Source organism: Geotrypetes seraphini, chromosome 18 (genome assembly GCF_902459505.1).
Source record: "Geotrypetes seraphini chromosome 18, aGeoSer1.1, whole genome shotgun sequence".
Taxonomy (NCBI): Eukaryota; Metazoa; Chordata; class Amphibia; order Gymnophiona; family Dermophiidae; genus Geotrypetes; species Geotrypetes seraphini.
Genome location: NC_047101.1, coordinates 5,518,630 through 5,543,326, shown reverse-complemented (window position 1 = coordinate 5,543,326; position 24,697 = coordinate 5,518,630). Strand labels below are relative to the sequence as shown.

General features: G+C 42.9%; 1 protein-coding gene across 2 annotated transcripts in view; it reads right to left on the bottom strand.

Moving 5' to 3' along the window:
* Positions 1-1,672: 1,672 nt before the first annotated feature.
* Positions 1,673-24,697, bottom strand: part of JAKMIP2 (janus kinase and microtubule interacting protein 2) — a 34,404-nt gene continuing 11,379 nt past the window's right edge. The window contains exons 8-22 of one of the 2 annotated variants that reach the window (XM_033927386.1): positions 22,179-22,235; positions 20,631-20,750; positions 19,055-19,183; positions 17,038-17,121; positions 15,981-16,043; positions 15,522-15,620; positions 15,204-15,302; positions 12,872-12,925; positions 11,936-12,001; positions 10,682-10,750; positions 8,730-8,807; positions 6,693-6,896; positions 5,753-5,818; positions 4,884-4,958; positions 2,078-2,198 (exon numbers count right to left, since the gene is read on the bottom strand). In XM_033927386.1, the coding sequence (XP_033783277.1) occupies positions 4,908-4,958; positions 5,753-5,818; positions 6,693-6,896; positions 8,730-8,807; positions 10,682-10,750; positions 11,936-12,001; positions 12,872-12,925; positions 15,204-15,302; positions 15,522-15,620; positions 15,981-16,043; positions 17,038-17,121; positions 19,055-19,183; positions 20,631-20,750; positions 22,179-22,235 (1,239 nt within the window). In that variant the 3' untranslated portion in view covers positions 2,078-2,198; positions 4,884-4,907. Of the gene's footprint in view, positions 2,199-4,883; positions 4,959-5,752; positions 5,819-6,692; positions 6,897-8,729; positions 8,808-10,681; positions 10,751-11,935; positions 12,002-12,871; positions 12,926-15,203; positions 15,303-15,521; positions 15,621-15,980; positions 16,044-17,037; positions 17,122-19,054; positions 19,184-20,630; positions 20,751-22,178; positions 22,236-24,697 lie in introns of both variants that reach the window. The other variant, XM_033927384.1, reaches the window with a different exon arrangement.

Here is a 24,697-nt window from a genome sequence, read left to right as displayed (position 1 = left end):
CTCCATCTTGCCTTTCACATCCTGTCTTTATGCACCTGGATTGTTCATGCTACAGCAGAAAGATTGGGGATGTCATAGAACTTTATGGTTATAGAAACACGATGGCAGATAAAGGGCAAATGGCCCATCCAGTCTGCCCATCCGCAGCATCCACTATCTCCTCCTCTCCCTTTTGGCTAAGGCTCTTAACATTTGCATCTCCTCTTCCTATTGGCTAAGTCTCTTTACACCTGCATTGTGATGTCATAGAACTTTAGTAACATAGAAGCAAGATGGCAGATAAAGGCCAAATGGCCCATCCAGTCTGTCCATCTGCAGCATCCACTATCTCCTCCTCTCCCTATTGGCTAAGGCTCTTTCCAGATGCATTGTGATGTCATAGAACTTTATGGTTATAGAAACACGATGGCAGATAAAGACCAAATGGCCCATCCAGTCTGCCCATCCGCAGTAACCATTATCTCTTCCTCTCGCTAAGAGATCCCACGTGCCTAACCCAGGCGTAGCTCTTGAGGACCTATTAACTAAAATGCAACAGGATTTTGCTTAGTTACCATAATTAACATGCAGTAACTGCAAAGCCTCTGCATTAACTGTTGAGGGTTTCCCCAGTAGTCTCTCCTGCAGTTAACACAGAGAAAACAAATTAGAACTTGTATTAACTGCATTGCAAGTAACACGGTACAATTAGCCATTACTATGCAATGTCATATGCCACATCGACAGCCAATGCTTGATTAGTACCTGCCCATTTCCCACCCGTTCTCAGCCCCCTTCCGCACTAGCTGTTAACTGCTAAGATGCACATTGACTGTTAATCTGTTGCCCATGGCTTAGTGAATAGGCCCTTATTGATATCTGCTGACCTTTTCTTCATGCACTTTGCATATTTTTATAGGCACACACTGCATTTTTTATTACTTTTTTGGTTAAGGTTTGTATTTTACACTTTTTAAATGGGACTATGAATGTTTTAAGGCTATCCATTTGCAGCCCTGGTGAAGCAGCATAGATAGGAGAATTTAACGCCATGAAGAAAATGGCTTTGTAGGGTTTGTATACACGGTTTGCGGCACTGTGGAGGTGTACCAATCAGTACATGGAATGGAATGGTTCGATGGCTGCCCTTGCGGTGTGATCCAAATCACAGAATCCTTCCACAACTCAAGGAAAGTCCAACGATGGAAACTACCACTCCCCCCCTCCACTCGCTATGTTCGAAGGAAGGCTCTCTTTGAGACCACCTTCGAGCTTCAGGGGCCCAGAATCTGGAACAACCTCCCGTGCATCTTCGACAAACACCCACACACTTCCAAATCCAGAAAGCACTGAAAACTCACCTTTTTTCCTCAGCGCATTGACCCTTTCCCATGCAGTCCCCCTGCATGATATCTTCCATGCAAATTCTATATAATATCTATGTCTCTGTAGCAATTCTAATATTGTGAAGCCGCAAGGGTTTCTAGCTGACATTTGCGGGATATAAGAGTTCTATGGTATGGCACACAACGGGGCCCTGAAACCTTTTATGCGGCATGTGCCGGCAGGAAATTCCTAGGCCTCAGCGAAACAGTAGCCAAAAATAACACTGGGACGACGGACACTATGCCTGTGCCGATTTTTCGGATTCTCACTTTGCCAACCCTGATAATGTCCCTTTCAACTTTTCCGTCATGTTGCAGCCGGTTCCTGAGCTTAAAGGAAAAAGGTCTCCTGTAGGAAGCAAGCCAGATGTTTGGAAATTAATATTTTATTGTAAATATCCTGTCACAGGTTGCGAGCACTCATCCAGCGTAGTCCTTGCTGTTATTTTTAGATTCAGATGTTCACGGGGGTGACAATGTTATGTTAAAATGGTCCCCCTGCACAGCAGGGATACATTGTCCCTTGATACCTTTGGTTCCATGTCCAAAATACATTGTTTGCTCAGTCTGGTTTTGTTTCTTTTTGCGTTGTTTTTTTTCCATTATGAAAGGACGGAGGTCCACGGTTAGCTCTTTAAATCCACGCATAGGTTCCATTCAGTGCAGCATAAACAGTCACAGGAACTGTGGCAGATTAAATCTAGTGTAATGGCTTTGAAGGTACACGGTCGTGAAGTCCCGGCTACGAGTTTCGATCAGGTGTAAACTATAGCCTCTTCCTTCTGCGACGGAAGCGTTTGCTTTTCTGTGGATTTGCACCCGTGGTTTAGAGCTCTAGAAAAACCAGAAAAAAAAGAGAGCTGGGTCAGCAGAAAGAGCATGATTGTCAGAGATTAAGGAATCGTTACATTTGTGGTGCCCACTGCTGCCGCTAATCACTTATATAGCACTGAAACATTTTGACATTTGTAGATGGTGCCTGCTCAGAAGAGCTTACAATCTACCTGAATATGGCAATTTTATAAGGAGGCTTTCAGGTGCCTTTATAAAATACCAGCATAAACGGTAGGCAACAAAATTAACATCTGCCCTGAAGCAGTTGTCAGCGTCTGCATTTGTAACTTTTAATTATGCACATAGATTTGCATATTTTATCATCTCATGCATGCTTCACTCACACTTTGCCCAAAGTCCACTCTGTATCTTCCTATTGGTAAAATATATGCCATTACTTTATGCCAGTCTGCATTTCATGAAAGGCAATTTATGGGCACATTACATGAGTGATTTATATTCCACCATTACCTTGCGGTTCAAGGCGGATTACATAAGTTATCTGGATATTTCCAGAGGCATTACAGAGTGGAGCGGATTGCTACAGGGGATTGAGATGATTCTTGCGGTGTTAGTTTGTCTTTATTGATTTCTTGAAGAGCAGGGTTTTTATTTATTTTCTGAAAGTTTTGTAGTCTGGGGTCGTGATCAGTAAATTGGAGAGTTGGTGGTCTAGTTTTGCTGCCTTTGTGGCTAGTAGGCCATCGTATAGTTTTTTCCGTTTGATGTCTCTGATTGGAGGGTATGTGAATGGTATCTGGGTGCTCCTGTGTCTGGTTGTGGTAGTTTGGAATAGGCGGTTGTTCAAGTAGGCTGGGCTGTCTCCATTAATGGTTTTAAATAGTAGACAGTAGAATTTGTATTGGGAACCAGTGTGAATCGAGGTAAGCCGCTGTGATGTGGTCGTGTTTCCTCAGTGAGTCGATAAGTCTCAAAGCTGTGTTTTGTACTGTTTGTAGTTGTTTTATCATGGTTGCGGGGCAGGGGAGATAGAGGATGTTGCAGTAGTCTAGAAGACCTAGGACTAGGGACTGGACCATGAGCTGGAACTGTTTTCCATCAAAGAATTTTCCAATTGCCTTAGGTTTCTCATGTCTGCAAATGATTTCTGTATTGTTTTGTTCATTTGTGGCCTCTGTCTATCAGCATTCCCAGAAGTTTTAATAATAATAATAATAACTTTATTTTTGTATACCGCACCAGAATAGTTCAGAGTGGTTTACATGACAAGAGACTGTACATCTAGAGCGAAATTTACAAATAAGTCAATCAATCAATATAACTTAGCGAGTCGGGAGCAGGCAAGAAGGAGATAGAGAGGTTATAAACAAGTCAATCGGCGTGGCTTAGGAAGTCGGGTGCAGGTAGGTGGGAGGTGCAGGAAGGTGGGAGGTACAAGGCATGGAGGGCGGGAGTCAGAGATATTTGTCAAAGAGATAAGTTTTGATTGACTTCCTGAAAGTTTGGTAGGAGGGAGAATTAGAGATGAGAGTGGATAGACATTTGTAGAGTAGGTTGAATGGGGTATGTGATAGAGTTTATTACTAGGTTTCTTATGGTTGGGGTTTTGTTATTTTCGAGGAGGATGAATTTTGTTTTGTCTGGATTCAGTTTCAGTTTCTGCTCTTTCATCCATGTTGCTACTATTTCTAGTGTTCTGTGTAGTGTGTCTGTCATTGAGGACGCTGGTTGATCAGAAGGAAGGAGAATGGTGATTTCGTCGGCATAGCTATAGGAGGTTAGGCCTAATTTGTCTAGGCAGGTGCCGAGGGATGCAATGTAGAGGTTGAAGAGTGTGGGAGATAAAGGCGATCCTTGGGGTTGGACCATGGGTCTGACTTTTCTTTGTTTGTCTTTATATGTGGTCACAGATTTAAAAATGACTTTCTAAATTTAATCTTGACATGGACACATGCACAACAGACAAGACACTCTCTACACAGAAAGGTATTGCAAGCTGAGGTGCATAGTTACTGCGAGGTTAATTGCGCAAAATGCAGAAAGGAGGTCAGTACACGAGTTAACCTGCGCGGTACACATGAGCCGACGGCAGCGAGTCCATTAGGGGTTCTGCCACAGCGCACAGAAAGTAAGAAGAGATTTGAGATAGTTTAAACAGCAGAGAGCTCGGCAGAACTGCCCCCCTCCCCTCAATTAGGGTAATGAATAGGTAACTGACAATATTGTTGATCTACGGGGGTTTATTATTTTTAGAGAAGGAACCCAGAGCAGATGTTGTCCAAGTTGACAAGCGGGGTCTGGGGTAAAGAGATTCGACGTGCGTGCCCTTCAATGAATGGAACAAGACTACAGATGTTTACTGGAGACCAGACAATGAGTCGTTTAACTGCGGCCAAAGAAAAGAGAAGGGACTAAAAAAAACAACTCAGGAATACCTTGGAAGCAAAGTGCAATCTCATAATAGACAAGCTGGCCTCCCAGAATGCTGACTTTTGGTCCACTCATGCTTTAGGTCTGCAGTTGTTCAAAGAGGGTGTCAACGGGACAAAGGAAAGTTCTAAGCTTTCGCTTATGGTGAAGGCCTGAAGCTTATTAATGCGGCAGAGCTTCCAGGAAGAAAGAAACAGGGCTTTAGAGCCCCCTAGTGTGACTAGGTGGGAAGCACATCCTTCCTGTAGCTGACTGAAGATCTCTCAAATACCAGAACAATGAAAGACATCTTACCTTTTTTGAGAGGCGACTTGGACATTAAGGCCAGAGAATGAAAGCAAGAGAGAAGAACAGGAACAGAAAGAGAAACTGTAAAAGAAAAGCAGGAGTTTGGTTATAAGATTGTGTGAGGAACTAATAGATTCTCGGGGTGGGGGGTCTGCTCTGCCCTCCGTCCCCACCCAGGCACTTCTCTGGCTCTCTTCAGAACTGAGATCAATCTGTGCAGAAATGATTTTATTTCCCTTAGGGCAGGGGTAGGCAATTCCGATCCTCGAGAACCAGAGCCAGGTCAGGTTTTCAGGATATCCACAATGAGTATATATGAGATGGATTTGCATGCACTGCCTCCTTGAGATGTAAATCTATCTTATGCATATTTATTGTGGATAATTCCTGAAAACCTGACCTGGCTCTGGCTCTCGAGGACCGGAATTGCCTACCCCTGTCTTAGGGGGCTGGACAGAGACAATATTTCTGCTGCTTCTTCTAAAACTCAGAGTTTATGTTTTACTCTTCCTGGTTTTCATTACTCTGGTTCACATTAGATGTTGCTATCATGGTTTTGTAAAAGGAGGGGAGAGGGGAAATTTTAAATGTATTAAACCGATCTGATCAAAAGATTCTACCTACGATGGCTGATTCTGCCTACATCCATTGATTCTACGTGTGAGCGTAACACCAAGACTCAAAGTCCTTCAAACCAACTACACAGGGCTAGAAGGAAATGAGACACAATGTTAAACTACTGATATCGACCTCCTCCTCTGAAAAGTTGTTTTTCAGAGGACACGAGATGTTGATGTAGAGGATGGAAAGGGTTCTTACATTACTCTACTGGCATTTTAATAGTTAACTTCTAGGAAAGGATTAAAGCAGCCCACCTTTTCTTCCAGATCCTTGATCTGTCTCTTCTGGACATCGGTTTTGTCTTCCAAATCTCGTATCCTCTTCAGAGAGACGGATCATGTAAGAAAGTCAGGAAAAGTGAGGGGAGGTCTGTGAGATCTTCAGATGTACAATGACGAGGACAGTGTGACAATCGGTGATAGACTGAAACTAAATAACAGCCTTGGCTTTTTCAACACACCAGCCCAGAACTTTCTTTGGGACAATTCAGCCAGCCATTTGGCCCATAATTGAACTAGTCCTTCTGGCATTTTCCATTGCTGCCACACTGGCAGTATAGATCTATAGCAATCCATCACTAAGTCACACCCTGCTCACTGTCCCTTAGTTACACTCGGTGCATTGTCCCTGTATCACACGCAGAATATTTGTCTGTCACACTCAGCTCACACCCTGCTCACTGTCCCTTAGTTACACTCGGTGCATTGTACCTATATCACTCTCAGAATATTTGTCTGTCACACTCAACTCACACCCTGCTCACTATCCCTTAGTTACACTCGGTGCATTGTACCTATATCACTCTCAGAATATTTGTCTGTCACACTCAGCTCACACCCTGCTCACTGTCCCTTAGTTACACTCGGTGCATTGTCCCTGTATCACACGCAGAATATTTGTCTGTCACACTCAGCTCACACCCTGCTCACTGTCCCTTAGTTACACTCGGTGCATTGTCCCTGTATCACACGCAGAATATTTGTCTGTCACACTCAGCTCACACCCTGCTCACTATCCCTTAGTTACACTCGGTGCATTGTACCTATATCACTCTCAGAATATTTGTCTGTCACACTCAACTCACACTCTGCTCACTATCCCTTAGTTACACTTGGTGCATTGTCCCTGTATCACATGCAGAATATTTGTCTGTCACACTCAGCTCACGCCCTGCTCACTCTCGGTGCATTGTACCTGATGGGCCTGTTGCAACAACTCCATCCTTTCCTGAAGTATTTGACAGTCATATTCCCTGCTCTTCCGTAGCATCTGTCGCCTTAATTTCTCCACTGCCGTCCTCAGTTCTTCCTGCTGTTTGTCGCTTAGTAGCTCACCAAACTTTATCACAGTTTCCTGCTGCAGAGCATTATAAAGGGTTGCCTCCAGTTCCTGAATTCTCTGGAAAAATAAAGAAAGATTAAACATGTACAGATTACTTGACAGAAATAGCCTCCCTCAACCAGCCAAATGTAGGAAATAGTTGTATGGTACAGACTAATGTCTGCGTAGAATTCTGCTTTGAAAACCTCCCCGGGATTTGTGCACAAGCTTTCTGGGTTATTTTATTTGCAAATGCATGCATTTTCAAAACTATCCATATAAATGCAGCCCCCTTCCCAACTGCAGGGGGGGTTCAAAAATGTATCTACCTCAGTAGGAAAGAAAAGAGTTTTCAAAAAATATTTGTTTTATTTTTTAATATAGTCCCCCTGATAGCTCTACCCACTTTCCCTGCAATGACTTTAACTCATTTGAAAACAATTCTTCTGTTTGACCTTCAAACCAGGACGTCACAGCTTCCTTGACGTCTTCATCACTTGAAAACTGCTGTCCAAGGAGAGATTTCTTCAAAAATAATCCAAGGGAGCCAGGACTGTAGGGTGGATAATTCACCTGCTAAAACCCACATTTTCGGATGGCAGCCTATAAATTGCCATGATATGTGCACCGGTGCGTTGTCATGAAGAAGCAGCAAGCCTTCGGTGAGTTTTCCTCATCCTTTCTTCTTGATTGACTACTGCAAAGTGATCATTGTGTTGGCGTAACTCTCCCCGGTTATGGTTGTCTTGTGTGGCATGAGCTCCAGAAGCAAAAGTCCTTCATCAACCCAAAAGACAGTTGCCATGAACTTGCCCGCAGATTTTTCTGTCTTGAACTTTTTTATGGTGGAGGATGACTTGTGTTTCCACTGCACTGACTGCATTTTGGACTTAGGATCTCTGTGCTAGACCCAAGTCTCATCTCCAGTCACCAAATGATGAAAAAAATTCACTTGGTTTTCACGGAGCATCTCCAAGTTCTCTTGACAGCACTGGAGCCTTGTGGCCTTCTGACATGGCATCAGTTGTCTTGAAACCCATCTAGCATTAACCTTGGCCAAGCCAAATTTTTCATGAATTATTGCCCACACTGTACCTGCCAAGATGCCCATTTCTTCTGCTGTTCGGGAAACCTTAATTCGTCTGTCTGACAAAATTAAATCCTTGACTTTCTTGCATATTTCTATGGAAGTTGCTTCCACAGGCTGTCTAGTATAAGGGTCATCGTCAATGGATTCTATACCCCACTTAAAATGATTGCTTCAGAATTTTACTTTGTAGGATGATGGGGCAAACTCACCGTAAACTGCAGTTATGCGTTCATGGATCTCCTTTGGCTTTTTCCTTTCTTTTGTGCTCCAAATCTAGCAGGTTCTTACTTGATTCGCACGAGGACTCTCCTGACCTCCTGTCTCTTGGAATGTTAGACTCGCACTGAGCCACAACTGTGCATGAGTAACCTTGAGCCATGTGACAACATGCACAGGCTTGTTTCAACACGCTTGCTTCATTCTTTCATACCCAGATAGATTAATTATTGAACACCCCTTGCACGGCCCCCAGGACGCTTCTGCACATCTGTGCAAACTTCTGTACACGCCCCTAGTACAAGTGAAACTTTATTAGCATTTATCAAAGTTTATTTGTACTCTTGAAGCTTAACGAGCTGCTTTAACTGCAGAAATGTTTCTGAAAATTACCCCTTCAGTGTAAAATGTAAGAATTTAGAATGGAGTAATTAATACATCCCTAACTATATTATAGGCTCTGCCACACTAGGTATTCATGTGATAACAGTATATTGTGATCAGAATTTTTTTCCAGACACAAACTCTATTCAGAGAAGTTTCAGAAAGGGCAAAGTTAAAACAAAAGGAACGCACATTATCCAAAATGAGCCATTTGTACCTACCATGTATGCTTGGTCGAGAGCCTGCTTCCTATAATCCAGTTCCTCCTCCAGGTAACCTTTTAACTTACAAAACTGCTCCTACACAATAATTCCAATAAAGAGAGACAAAATATCAGTTCCTGAAGCCCTGCAAGAAAAACGAGCTCTGGGACTCTTCAATGCAACACAGAAGGGGGTGGAGGGAGATCTCTGAGAAAGGGACCGCAGGGAGGCCTCGTAGAAAGGGTGCAGAAAGAGGTCTCTGGGTCAGAGACGGATCCTTAGCTCTCTTGAATTCTGATCCCCAAGGGCAGTCTGTAAAGTGCAGCAGGATCACTTGGCAATGAGATTGTACAGGAAAACAAATACAATTTAATTTTTTTTTTCATTTAATATACACTCCTCCCTCCGTATTCGCGGTTTCAGCACTCGCAGTTCTGCTTATTCGCGATTTTTTGCATGCTGGCTCCTCCCCCCAAATTATGTCATGAGTAAAGTACTGTACCAATGAAACGTTTGGTGCTTCCTAGCTTTCACCCTGAAAATTGCTGCTTCCCAGCTTGTTTGTTATTCGCGATTTCAATATATTAATGATGACCGTTACAAAAACCCCCCGCGAATAACATAAAAAGTTATTCACGGTTTTTCTGTATTCGTGGCTATGTTCCGCCCCCAACCACCGCGAAACCAGAGGGAGGAGTGTAGTTTATTTACCCTCCCCCTTTTTACAAAACCATAGCACGGTTTATGGCGCCGGCCACGGCGGTAACAGCTCCGACGCTCATAGGAATTCTATGAGCGTCAGAGCTCTTACCGCCATTGCCGTCGCTAAAAAACACACTACGGTTAAAGGGGGGGGGGGGTAATGTGTGCTAAATGGTTGCACTGTAAAACTGTTAGCATTACCAGTAGGGGTTAAACTGGATCCCTATAGAATATGCCCCCAAATTCCTTCCAACTTACAGTTTCCTAGGCTCCACAGTTACAGTTACAAGTCTTTTATTTGATAGACTGCCATTTTTAACAAAAAAAAAATTCAAATCAAAACCGTGTGCAATAAATAAAAACAGTGGGCAATATTTAAAATAAAAAACATAACGAGGGGAGCGTACACAAATAAATTAACCGAACTAGACACAAGAGGACAAAACGGGCAGGAAAGGTTTACAATATCTTAAGGGAATAACAAGCAGGCATGTTTGATTGCACATGTATGTTAAAAATTGGCGTACGGAGAGGGTGTCATACACATGCACTGTTTCTGTTTATCTTGTTTATTTGTGCGGCTTGGTTTTTCTTCCCGGGTGGGGAGGTGGTTTCTATTGCTTTTGGGTGTGTGCATTCTCCTTGCCACCCTCAATAAAACTTATTTGAAGAAAAAAAAAAAAAAACTCCAAAAAAACAAGCAGGATAGGAACAAGAGGGTAGGATGCGGAAAGAATGAGAAAAAAGAAAAGTAAAGATAAGCGTATGATGGCGACTTCTGCAAGTCCTTGTTGGCAGTGTGTGCCGTGTGCGAGAGAGGAGAGAGAGAGAGAGGGAGAGGAAGAGAAAGAGAAAAAGAGAGAGAGGGAGAGGGAGAGGAAGAGAAAGAGAAAAAGAAAGAGAGAGAGAGAGAGAGGGAAAGGGAGAGGAAGAGAAAGAGAAAAAGAAAGAGAGAGAGAAAGAGAGGGAGAGGAAGAGAAAGAGAAAAAGAAAGAGAGAGGGAGAGGAAGAGAAAGAGAAAAAGAAAGAGAGAGAGAGAGAGAGAGAGAGGGAGGGAGAGGAAGAGAAATAGAAAGAGAGAGAGAGAGGGAGGAAGAGGAAGAGAAAAAGAAAGAGAGAGCGAGAGAGAGAGAGAGAGGGAGAGAAAGAGAAAAAGAAAGAGAGAGAGAGAGGGAGGAAGAGGAAGAGAAAAAGAAAGAGAGAGCGAGAGAGAGAGAGAGAGGAAGAGAAAGAGAAAAAGAAAGAGAGAGAGAGACTTCATCACTTACCATGTCACTCTCTAGCTCCATCATCTTCCGATGAAGCGCTGCTTCCGCACCTTCTATCTGTTGAATCCACTAGAAACAGCAAAAATCAGAGAGGGGACTTTAGTGGGGGGGCACCTGGAGCCTATTTACTAAATTGCAATAAAGGTTTATGGTTGCCGCATGGCAATTTTCAAAGTTCACATGTAGTAACTGCAAAACCTTGGCATCAATCTCTGGGCGTGAGCACACACTTCATCGTTGACTATTCTTCCTGTATTCTCCGCTAGTAGTGTTCAATTTCATTTCCTAGGCTTGAGACATTTCCGGTTGCCTCGGCAGCTTCACTGTCCAAGCCACATGTACTTAATATTTCAGTACTGATGTTCACCAGAGGGCTTTTCCTCTAGTGATTTATGGTTCTCTAAGCCCACACATGTTGATTACAATCAGTGTACTTTTAATGGTGATGGTATCACATTAGAGCGATGGTCCCCAACCCTGTCCTGGAGGACTACCAGCCAGTCGGGTTTGGGGGATAGCCCTAATGAATATGCATGAGAGAGATTTGCATATAATGGAGGTTTCAGGCATGCAAATCTGCCCCCATGCATATTTATTAGGGCTAGCCTGAAAACCTAACTGGATGGTGGTCCTCCAGGACAGGGTTGGGGACCTCTGCAGCAGAGCACACTTTATCCGGTGGTCCTTATCCAGAAGATCCAGGTGGCCCAGCTTTTCTGTGACTCCGTCCACTGATCCTTCTCCCTCTCCCTCCGGCATGGTTTGTGATCTCAGATAAGCTCCACAACAAAATGCTGACGTGTGAGTGGGAGAGATGATGGTTGCAGGAGGGCTGAGAAACAGAAGAGCCACGTTGGAGTTGGCTGCGGTGGAAAGAGGGTCATGGAAGGATCAAGACACAGGGAGGAAGGAGGGGTGGGACAGTGGACAGGAAGATGAGGAAAAGAGAGTGAAGTGCAGAAGACAAGGAATTCCTATTCACTGGAAATATCCTTTCTCCTGAACGGTCTAGTTCAGGGGTGGGCAACTCCGGTCCTCGAGGGCCGGAATCCAGTTGGGTTTCCAAGATTTCCTCCATGAATATGCATGAGATCTATTTGCATGCACTGCTTTCAATGCATATTCATTGGGGAAATCCTGAAAACCCAACTGGATTCCGGCCCTCAAGGACCGGAGTTGCCCATGCCTGGGTTAGGGTCATGGAGATGCCAAAATACACCCTAGAGATGTACTGAAGAAAGAAGTGGACCCTACCTTCTCAGCCAACGACAGCACCGTGCTGGCCTGAATAATGGCAACTTGCTCTTCGTTTCTTAGATTCTGAAAAGGCCAAAGCAAACAGTTCTAAGACAATGGTAAGACCTTTTCATCAACTTTGCCAGAAATTGCTACCGATTGCTATGCACAGAACTGGTCCTTAATAGTGTAAAACAGAAATTGTATGTATAAGGTGTACAGGGTTCATGCCCCCAACCACCAACGTTGACTGTGGAGGAATCAGTAAGATTTTGGCGTGGAGGTGGATTTTCCTTTAATTTTTTTTCTAAAGATCCAGCTTAGTAAGGAAATTGGAAGACCACTCTTGGATTTACTTTTTAAAAGGTTGTAGATGCCAATGGAACTGGATCAATAATAGAAACATGACGGCAGATAAAGGCCAAATGGCCAATCCAGTCTGCCCTTCCGCAGCATCCATTATTTCCTCCTCTCCCTATTGGCTAAAGCTCTTGACACCTGCATTGTGAGGTTATAGAGCTTTATGGTTACAGAAACATAGAAACATGATGGCAGATAAAGGCCAAATGGCCCATCTGCAGCATCCACTATCTCCTCCTCTCCCTATAGGCTAAGGGTCTTTATACCTGCATTGTAAGGTCATAGAGCTTTATGGTTACAGAAACATAGACCTGGGAAAAGAGGAGATACCTATTTCCCCAAACTTGGAAAGTGAGCCAGGAACAGCAAAGAGACTCTGGTGCCCATTCACTTTTATTGTGTATCAAGACTCGACACGATCGTGTTTCGGCCCTAAAAGGGCCTGCCTCAGGAGTTTGAAATCTGAATGATGGTATGTGCGCTATTCTTCTAAAGGAGTCAGAAACTAATATTATAAAGCCTTAAAAGTGTCTCTTAAAGCCAACGTGGCGCTCCTAAGAAAAGCTTGGCCGCAATCCTAGTATGCATACTTACCCCATTGTCACCCAGAATGTCTAACTGTTTTATGAGGTCTGGAATGCTTACATCCTGTAACAAAAAATAAAATATTATAGAAAATAGTCTCATTTTGGGAAAAGGGGAGATATTTTCCTGACTGAGAAAACAGAAAACAATCCGTGATACAATTAGCCTCCTTTTCTGTAAGGTTTCTTCTTAGAGCCCACCAGGCATAAATGTTCAGAAAAGGCCAGTCCCAGATGAAAGGATGCTGTTTCAGAAAATCAGAGGGTCAGGGAGTAGGGTTGGGAGCTTCATATTCCAACGAGCTGCCTCCCATTTCTTTACCGAGGTTAAAAAACAACAAGCCCTATGTCTAGCCACTAGATTTCAGGGGCCACAGTTGCAGAGAGTGACGTGAAAGTATCTCTGGTCTCCCCTGTTTCCCTTGGTCTTGTAAAATTTAGTAGGGAAGAATCAGCTCTGGAGATATCGCTGTGAATGTGCCGAGTTTCTGTTTAAAAACGCTGGGCTGGGGTTTCAGTCAGCTTAGTCACCAGATTAAGTTAAGTTTAACTTAATCTGTATGTCCAGCACTGAAGGTAGGAACTGTACCATCATTATGTATTCACAACATCATATTTTCTCCTAGAATTACATGGACAGTATCGGCCCCTTTAGCAACTTATATGACCCAATACTGTCTGTATAACTTCTAAAAATCTACAGGAGTTATGTGTTGGCCACCCAGTGACGGACATTTAACTCTCTTTGAATAAGATTATAGTGCAATGGTTGCCAGCAAAGACCTGCTTACACCAAACTTCCACACTTCCACACAACCTTCCCTGGTGAATTTTCCTTCATGCCCGCATATAGTTTGTTCTCTTTTGTTTTGATTAATAGTTCATCTTTTGCTTCTGTGGTGTTTTGTTCTGTTCTTAATGAAATATTAAAATATAGAATGAGGTGATCTGGAAAGAAGATGATCTGGTCTGACTTCCTGCCTTCAAGCAGGGTCCACCATATTTAAGCTAAATGAGAAGTTCATGTCCTTCCTGCACCCTGTCCTCCATCCCCACTTTTAAAATCCTCTAGCGATAGAAATTCCATTACCTCTGTAGAGGATAGATTGAGACTTCTGGGTTTTACTTTCACTGAAAGCAATATGTAGAAGTAAACCCCAGAAACCTCCATCTGCTCTCCTTTTTCTAGAGCCAATTCTCTGTTCCCGTTTTTATGCTACAATAGCATCTTTCTGTGGGGCTAGGGCAGTGGTCTCAAACTCAAACCCTTTGTAGGGCCACATTTTGGATTTGGAGGTACTTGGAGGGCCTCATAAAAAAACAGTTAATGTCAATTTTGCATGAGGTAAAACTCAATAGTTTATAAATCTTTCCTTTTGGCTAAGTTTTAATAATAATATTGTCATTTATAGCTAAAGAGACATATGATCAAGAAATTGTTTTATTTTACTTTTGTGATTATGATAAACATACCGAGGGCCTCAAAATAGTACCTGGCGGGCCGCATGTGGCCCCCGGGCTGCGTGTTTGAGACCACTGGGTTAGGGCTATCATATGGCTCCAGAAGAAGGAGGATGGATTGAGACACCCGGGTTTTACTTCCATTGCATTCAATGGACGTAAAACCCAGATGTCTCAATCCATCCCTTTTTTTTTCTGGAGCCATATGGCAACCCTACCCTTAGATAATATGTTCCAGTATTATTTAACTACTCCTATGCTTCTTGCTAATGTTTCATCTATTGCTCCCCTGCTGGAGCTGACTGTTAAAAGTGTCTTATTCTTTCCACAGTGTATATGGAGAACCTGGTTTCTCTAGGCTGCCCTTAGAGATACAGATGTGAAAAGGTTTTATTCCCATATGTGTGATAGGTAGGGAGAACGAGAGGGCACTCTCTAAAGTTGAAAGGGGATAGATTCCGTACAAACGCAAGGAAGTTCTTCTTCACTCAGAGAGTGGTAGAGAACTGGAACGCTCTTCCTGAGTCTGTCATAGGGGAAAACACCCTCCAAGGATTCAAGGCAAAGTTAGACAAGTTCCTGCTGAACCAGAACGTACGCAGGTAGGGCTAGTCTCAGTTACGGCGCTGGTCTTTGACCTGAGGGCCGCCGCGTGAGCGGACTGCTGGGCAGGATGGACCACTGGTCTGACCCAGCAGCAGCAATTCTTATGGTCTTAGATAAGATTATTTAATTCAGTTCCTATATCATCTCTCCCTCAACAGAGCAGAGTGGTTTACATCAAAAGGAAGATATAGAACAAAACCCATTGAAATCACATACACCTAACAACATACAGAACCACAATCAGTCACTTCTCAGAAGATAGTAAGCTCTTGTACCTTGACTCCTTCTTTCATGCAGTAGATCTGTAGAGCGCTCACACCATCAGAGAAGGGGTGGATCTGGAGATTGAACGGTGGGGATCTCCTTTCTCTTTCCTGCAAAGAAATGAATGGAATGTACTGAATTGTAGAATGAAAAAGATGACGATATGATTTTAGGAGCACGTATGACAATATAATTTTTAGGATCTGTAAACAGTGTGTGCTTGAGTAGTCAGAAGCACGTGCTTAAATAGTCGGCATTGCGTGGTCAAATGATCGGAAGCATGTGCTTAAATAGGCCCTCCCATGCCTCCTCCCTCAGACGCTCGGTACCTCCAGCTCCAAGTTCCGGAATTCTAGCAGCTCATTCTGGTCTCTAGCATCCTGTAAATCCTGATATGCTCGGCTGTTTTCTGACTCCAGCTTTTCTATCTGACAGAAAGAAGACAAACCCTGAATTATTTCAAATGAACAGGCTGCTAACTAGAAGCTTATGTCCTTTACTAATACTGTGCAAGCGATAACATAGGGAAATGCACAGGAAGGAGTAGCTTAGTGATTAATGCAGTGGTCTGGGGATTCCCACTGCAGCTCCTTGTGACTCTGGGCAAGTCATTTAACTCTATATTGCCCCAGGTACAAATTATGCACCTGTAAATAATATGTAAATGGCTTTGATTGTAACCACAGAAAGGTGGTATATCAAGTCCCCATCCCCCCTGCTTGAGTTATTCTTACATTACTGCAGTATTATAGCTAATCATTTTCTTCTTTTTTAGGTCTGGAGCTTACCTTTTCTAAAAGTTCCTGATTTCTCTTAATGAAAAGCTGCTTTTCTTCAACCCAATGGGAATCCTGCATGTTAGACAAAAGACAGAAATTAGGCCCCGAGCAAGATGCACATCATTTTATATACAAAAGACCATAAGCATATTACATGTGAGGATAATAGGGCTGTGATATCTGAATTCAGCCCAGCCAATATCCAGATCATTAGAATAAAAATTACTTGGTCACTTTACAATGAAGGTGTTACTTCTGTGTTCATCCTGCTTGCCAATTAATACATTTCCCCAGTGAAACAGAATTACATTACTGAGTTTTTGTATTATTTTATGCATGAAAGTCAGGTAATAAGAGACAGATATGAGCATCCAGGCTAAATTAAGTACGTTTCTGCTATTATAGCTAGAGAGACTTTTCCTTTAGAACAATGGTTTAGAGTCATAATATTGAGAGCTCACATGTGAGACTCCAAGCTGCAAACATATCACCACTGAATAACAATGATCTTACTCCCAGGAGGCAACTGAGTACCCAGATATTCAGTGCTGGCGCCCAAATAGGGATCAGCACTGGATACATGGATTTAATTGAACCAATAACAACCAGGATTTAAACCAGGTTTGTCCAAGTTCACTCCTCGAGCACTGTAAACAGGCCAGTTTTTCAGGATATCCCTAATAAAGTATGCATACAGAGTGTGCAACTGTTTTTCATTCATATTTATTAAGAATATCCTGAAAAACTGGCCTCTTTATAGTCCTTGAGGACTGTACTTAGACGTTGACCCCTCTGGCTGAATATTATTCCCATAGATTCAAATAGGGTAGACTATAGAGTGAGCTGCACCCTAAACAATTCAGTGTACAGTATTTATAAACCTACATATGTTCAGGTTGGATTATGTAGTTAGATGAATGGGGACATCAACAGCTAAGATAAACTATAGTCTCTGCTGCCCAGTGCAGGGCTGGTCCCTTACCTAAGAAATATCACAAGGATCTTTGGAGAAAAGATGTGTTAAGTAAAACAGCCAAAGGAGAATCCCTGAGGGTAAAATGCCAACCTGTCCCTTCTGTGAAAGAGTCTTTTCCAAGTCTTCGATCTTAGCTTTGTAACGCAGAACCTCCGTTTGTAACTGTTCCTGTGCCTGTCAAAGAAAGATTCTCCCTAATTAACCAGTGCTTTCAAACATAGGAAAATATATTATGCTGGCTAATTATTGGTTTCCAGTGGCTAGATCAGTAATTAGCTTGTATAGGACACTCAGGAAAATTCCCCTGATAGAAATATAACAAAGTTTTTGTCTCATTCCCATTTGCTTTTTCACTCTTTATCTGTTGACCTTCTAGGTTGTGTTCTAATATTATAGGGTTTCTTTTTTATGGGGGGGACATATCAGTTAACACGAGTATTTCTGCCTGTCCTATAGGTAGGTAATTTTCTTATATAGACGTAGGGTTAGATATGGCTCCAGAAAAAGGAGGACAGATTGGGACATCCGGGTTTTACTTCCATTGCATTGATGGGGAGTGGGACTGGGGTGTAACGGGACAGGGATGGGTGGAACTTGGCAGGCCTGGGGGGAGCGGGTCTAGGGGGGGTGTCCAGATTTTACTAAAGTAAAATCTGGTAATCCTACTTCATGATCACTGATTAATGAAAAGGCAGTGTTAAGCTAAATTTCATCCCAGAGACTGATAGGAAAGGAGAGAAACTTTATGCTTTGAAAATGTAATTTCTGTGGGGTTTTGGTCTAAGAACTAAAGCCATTTAATATATGGCCTTAGTATTGTTGTTTTTTCTGGCCATGAATTATTTTGAACAGACATTGCTCCTTATATAGGCGTAGAAATGCACCATGGTGACATCTAGTGGTCACACTTTGGGTGGTTGCTTTTCAGGATTCCGGAGAGAACCAGAGTCTTTGGCCATAGGTCAAGAACTGTTACTGTAACAACTGGGCTGGTTGAGAGGGGGGAAGAGGGTTACAAAAATGGAGAAACCTCCAAGGTAGCTGCAAATGAGGGCTCATAATGCTGTAGTCGATGAAAGCCCAGAAGTAGCGTAGTAAGGGTGAATGGCTCCTGGAGCGGTGGTGCCCCACCCCTCTTCCCCATCCTCCTGCCACACGCACGTCCCCTTCCCTTTCCCCGTACCTTTTTAACTTCTTCGATGTGAGCAGCATGCCCACGTCAGTGTTGGCACGCCCATTGACATCACTTCCTAGGTGCGGGTCCCGGAAGTGATGTCAGAGAAAGCGCCGATGCTTATGTGGCAGCAACCTTGTGCCGGGGAAGTAAAAAAAGGTACAGGGGAAGGCAAGGGGTGCACACGTGTGGCGAGGAGGGATGCCGCGCCCTTAGTCACAGCCTCCTTACTACGCCACTGGAGCCCAGTTTTAATAGAGTTGGAAACCCAAGGTCCAAGAGAAAATACGAGGAACATAAACCAAAAAGGAGTTTAATTTTGAAAAGACATTTTCCAGACTCTAAATCAAATTATATTGGGCAAGAATAATTAGAGCAGGGGTGGGCAACTCCGGTCCTCGAGGGCCAGAATTCAGTCGGGTTTTCAGGATTTCCCCAATGAATATGCATTGAAAGCAGTGCATGCAAATAGATCTCATGCATATTCATTGAGGAAATCCTGAAAACCCGACTGGATTCTGGCCCTCGAGGACCGGAGTTGCCCACCCCTGAATTAGAGGATGTGGCCAGTTGTTAAAGGTAACACCTCATCAGTATTTTACTTTATTCATTAAAGAGAAACCAATATTTGATCTTGCATCTCGCTTTCCTTGCATTTTCAGTTGTAAGTTTTAAATGCTGACACATAACATCTGCATAGGTATTTTATTTCTGTGCCTGAATAGGATTACATGAACCAGGCAGATTGTTTTCACACATGATAATCATACCAAAAATTACAGCATGAGTCACAACTTGAAGGAAGAAGCTCAGAGGTTCTGCAGACCCTGTGTATTCATCATTAGATCCGCTTTCCTCCATCCAAATCTGCATCTCTTTAATCTTTAAAATGTATCTGGATTTCCTCTCATATCTTCCACATGAGATACTGACCTTGGCCTCCCTTTCGGCATCTATGATGCCACCTGTCTGTTCCTGTAGCAGCGCGTATGCCCTCTGCAGCGCCTGGTACTCCTTCGTCAGTTGACGAAATCGGAGTTCTGATTCTTCCGCTACCAAACCCTTCAGAAGAAGAAAAACAGGTAGTATATTAGCTGCAGACATAAATAAAAACCTGCACGTGCCAAATAGCTGGTTTGTATCCAATATCTGCACCCAGTACATCAGCCAAAATGTTAGATGCATTACAATATTATAATACGTATGCCACGCCAACTCTATGGAGATGCTACGGCGGGAAATAGCTATTGGTGTCTTTGTCTTTGCTTTTGGATCTGTCAGCGAAAGTCACCATGATCTTCTAGAAGTTTCAGTGGTAGCATGGGAAGAACAGCAGGCCCAGGCCTCTCACGGATACAAAAAGCAGACCGTTTACTTCCTAAAGATATACACTGACTCGGTGCCCAACTTCTGGAGCACTTTGTAGAACTGGGAGACGTGTCTAGGGTTGCTGTGTAATAAGCCCTTGAAGGTAATTAATTCTTGCAACAATTATCTTTAAGAGAGATCCATCACGATGCATCTTCGCTAACTATCCGCAGTCAGGCAATTAATTATTACGATGCAAATAAAGGCAGAAGAACCCTAAATTTTTGCTAATTATAGCCTATAATACAAAAACATTCTTTCTGGAATGAATCTCCCAAAATACATATTCAACAGCAAATAATGAAAATCTCAACAAATCTTAATGCACAAGGATACCATGATGACCATTAGGGACTCATTTAGCTCATATAGTGAGGTGAGTAGACTGGTTCCAGCTGGTACAATACTGGTCATCTTTATGACCCTGGACATTAATGACACTGGTACTTTGATAGGTTGTAAGTACCTAACTGTAAACTTCTTAGATAACTTTGATAGGCGGTATATAAATAAATAAATAAATGAGAAGAAGCCACTCTTCTGCACATGTTCAAACCACCTTTCTTCTGATTTGGCCATATTTGATGACCAGCTTTGTTAATCTTGTTTCAAATCCAGGGCCGGCTCAGCCTATGGACCAGAGAGGCACGGCTGAGGCCACTGATGAGAAAGGGTGCCAAGATCCTAGTCCGTTCCATTCTACCTTCCAACTTCTAGAGGAATAGATGCTGGACTGGGATCTTGGCACCCTTTCTCAGCAGTGGCCTCAGCCGTGCCTCTCCTGGTCCATAGATTGAACCTGCCCTGGATTTGAAACAAGATTAACAAAGCTGGTCATCAAATATGGCCAAATCAGAAGAAAGGTGGCTTGAACATGTGCATGGGGAGATGAGGGAGAGATGGGGAAATGCTGCATCACAGATGAAAGGGGTGGGGGAGAAGTGAAAGGAAAAAGATACCAGATTTTTTCTGGGGGGAGGGCAATGTAAAAGTTGGCTCAGGGCTCCACAATCTCTCTACATGACCTGTTCAAATCCCTTTACCTTTCCTGACACAATTATACGCTGGAGGTGTTTTATATATAACATACTAATGGAAAAAAAATCCAACCTTAATAGGAATTCAGTTGGGCCAAATATACCTCTTCTAGGTCGTCATCTGGAGTGGCTGGTGTCCTGTCAGTTCGATATGAGGCCACTGAGGAGGTTTCCGAATCCATAGAGTCATCATCATACCCAAAAACTGTATCAACAAGATGTCTCTGAAACAGTGAAAGAAGAACGTGCCCAAAACATTAGGACAGGAAAGCAGAAAGATCCGCAGGCCCCTTCAAAATCCTGTTCCATAATGGAATGACTTCAGTCCCAGAAATGAAGGGGGCTCTGGCCTGAAGGCCCAAATAGCAGGTGTGAACTTTTTACACGAGGGCGCCTCTCCTCCACTCCAGCGTCTCACGGCACACAATTTGCGATACACTGCCTTAAGCACTTCTAGGTGCCTCTGTAGACGTGGCTCCGATGTTCTATCGATAGGCGCCTAGGGATGCCTACACTTTTTCTAAGAAGTATTTAATTAGTTTTAAACTACATGGTCAATTACTGCATCAATTAAAACCAATTACATCTACTGCTGCCTAACTTACAGCACCATTTCGAGTATTTGGGTCTTTGGGCATTCATGTTTGCTCTATATACACCTTTTTCCCAACGGTGGGTCCACTCAAACCACTGAGTGCGCGCACAGTATTAGGAAAGGAAGATGCCATTGTTCTGAACGAGCGCACATTCGGTCTTTGCTCCCGAGATTAAAAAGTGGCCAAACAAAAATGAAGAAAATTAACATTCCTGGAAGCAACGCAGGAAACGACAGAAACCCAAAATGTTCTTGCTGCTCATCCCTGTTGTTTCTTTCTGAACACAATGGCTGAAGGGGAGAGATTTTGGATTTACTGTATATCTTTTTCAGGAGCATTCAAGTACTTTCCTGGCCCTGGAGGGGCTTACTATCTAAGTTTGTACCCAAGACAATGGAGAGTTTCACCCAAGATCAGTGGAAGAGGCAGTAGGATCAACTCAGGCCTGGCTTTCCTGGTTCTTTGCCCACTGCTCTATCTAGAAGGCTTCTCCTAACCATTAGGGCACAGTCTCTGTACTGCAGACAACATAGAGGCATCCATGAATAGCTCATCACAATCAGTGATATTTTGAACAGTTTTCTTCACTAATACAGATGGGGAGAAATACTTTTGGAGGGGGGGGGGACTAAGAGTGGAATATCTCATTATGCTATTCTCCAAATGAGTTCTCATCACAATAAACACTCCTCCACTGCCACTCCTCCAGACTTTGTTCCTTTCATCTAGCTGCCCCCTATACCTGGAATAAATTACCCGAATTTGTTCACCAAGCCTCTTCCCTTGTTTAAAAGCAGACTTTTTGATATAACCTTCAATCATTAACCCTACTCCCAACCAGCAGATTAACCCTTCCCCTTAACTGGATCCTGTTTGTCTGTCTTGTCTGTTTAGATAGTAAGCTCTTCCGAGCAGGGACTGTATTCTTCTTTGTGACTGCGTATGTCTGGTAGCATTATAGACATAATTAATAGTAGTAGTAATAAACCATGTTATACCACAAGACATCTCTCAGTGCCTGTCTTTGTGATCTGCTAATGATGTCTTCCTCCTTACCTTGATCGGTTTGGAACTTCGTTTATGTCTCCTTCGACGAATGAGCTTTTCCCTGTCCTACAAAAATCGGGGAACAGAAACTACATTAACAGCTGCATTCATTTGGCAAGTTTCCAACCCAAGAAGATGTCAACGTGAACCTCCATTTTGTAAATATTGCAGAGGAAGTAATTCTACAAAGTAGTGGCATAGTAAGGAGTGGGTGGGGTGAACTGCCCTGGGCGCCGTCTTGGTGGGGGCGCTGGCACCTCTTCACACCTCCATGCCACACTCGCACCCTCCCTTCCCCCCACCACCAAACCTCTTTAAATTTTCAACAGCGCGAACAACTTCTCCAGCCTGCTGCTTGCGCTGGCCTGGTTCCCCTCTGAAATCACTTCCAGGTCATGGGGCCAGGAAGTGACAACAGAGGGAAAGCCAACGCCGGTGCAAGCTGACGAAGATTTAAAGAGATAAGGGGGAAGGAAGGGAGCGAGTGTGGCGTGGGGGTGGGGTTGGGAAAGGAGCGGGGGAGGGGACAGAGAAGAAGCGGGGGGCGGAAAGGAAGGCGTGGAGGGCACCAGTGTCCTGGGCACCTCCTACCTTCGCTATGCCACTACTACAGAGGCCACCTGAATATAGATGGCAGGATGTTGGATGCTAAGCACAAATTCCATATTAGCCACTCTGCAACCCTTCTCAATCCCTCCACAGTACTGAGACAGAACTGGTATCTTCACTAGTGTAGGTAAGAAGGCCCTGATTTTGCAATTTGGCCTAAACAGCGCATTTGACCTTGTTGACGTTAAAATCCTATTATGATGCCTTGATGCAATTGGAATATCAGGACATGTTTTCAAATGACTTAAGGGTTTCTTGGACCATCAACCTTATCAGGTTCGCTTTGAAGATCAGTGCTCACCTATAGGGAAGAATTCATGCGGGGTACCTCAAGGCTCCCCTCTCTCTCTGACACTTTTCAATCTTTATTTAACCTTCTTGGGAATTAGGCTATCTTCCTTTGGAATTCAACTTTATAGCTATGCGGACAATATTTATTTTATTTCTAAAATTTCTAGACCGCCTATGACTAAGCGGTTAACATATTTTCACAATGGCTCAAAGACAGGACAATTACAAAATACTTTCAATTACAGTGCAATCACTTAATAGCATAATCCATTAAAGATGACGTCAAAAACTGGTGGAAATTATATGTTGTCAATCTTCATGGTTCAAGTTTCTTACAAAATTTCAGAGAAAAGCCTTTTCAGCTGACACTTTGCAATTTGTATCTTCCACAATTCACTCGGTAGAATCATGGATGAAAGACTTCAAACTAAAACTTAATTCAGACAAAACAAAATTCTTCTAGTATCACCATCTTATAAGATCACTTCAAAACTATACAGGATTGGTACCCCATTTCGCCAGTTATTAAAATCTTAGGGATTAATCTGGATCATAATTTATCAATGTCCTAGTTAGAAAATGTTATTTTTTGTTGTGGAAACTTCAAACCATTAGATCATATTTTGACTTTTCTTCTTTCAGGCTTTTGGTACAATCACTGGTTCTAAGCACTTTAGATTACTGCAATATTATCTTCTTAAAAGGATACAAACCATTCAGAACACAGCTGTCAGATTAATATTTAATGTGAAAAAATGTGATCATTTAATGAAATATCGGATTTTACATAGGTTGCCAATTGAAGCAATAATGTTATTTAAATTTGGCTGTATTTATTACAAGAGATCACATGGGCGTGAAGCAGCCTGTCTAGATTGGTGCTGACGCTGCCGGTTTGTTATAAGGTATTTATTTCGGTCTCTTGGTTCGGATGGGAGGGAGAGATGGGTCAGCAGGCAAGGGGCGTGGGGATAGAAAGATGCTACATGGGGGGATGGGAGGAAGGGATAGAGAAAAGCTGCAAAGATTCTGCTGCACAAGGGATGGGAGGGAGAGATAGAAGCTGCAAAGGATGGGAGGGAGGGATAGAAAGATACTGCACAAGGGGATGGATGAGAGGGGAAGAAAGATGCTGCACATGTGGGGGAGAGAAAGGAAATAGGAAGAATCGGGGTGGAGGAGAGGAAGGGAGAGATGATCATTGTACATGAAAAATAAGACATCTCCAAAAATAAGACCTAGTGCCTTTTTTGGGCCCAAAATTAATATGACAGTGTCTTATTTTAATTCACTCTCTAATTATAGCAAAACTTGACTATTGCAATGCACTTCTCCTCAATATTTCCCAAAAAGAAAAAAGAAGACTTCAGTTAATACAAAACACTGCAATCAAACTTATATACAATGCTAGGAAATATGACCATGTCTCGCCATTGTTGATAGATGCCCATTGGCTTCCAATTGGCCATCGGATCATTTTTAAAATAATGTTGCTTATATTTAAAACTCTAGCATTCAACGAACCCCAATTTATATCAAGATTGTTAATACCACATAATACTCAACGCCCACTTCGTTCATCAAGCCAAAATCTCCTTTCTGTTCCCTCTTTGAAAATTATAGGAACA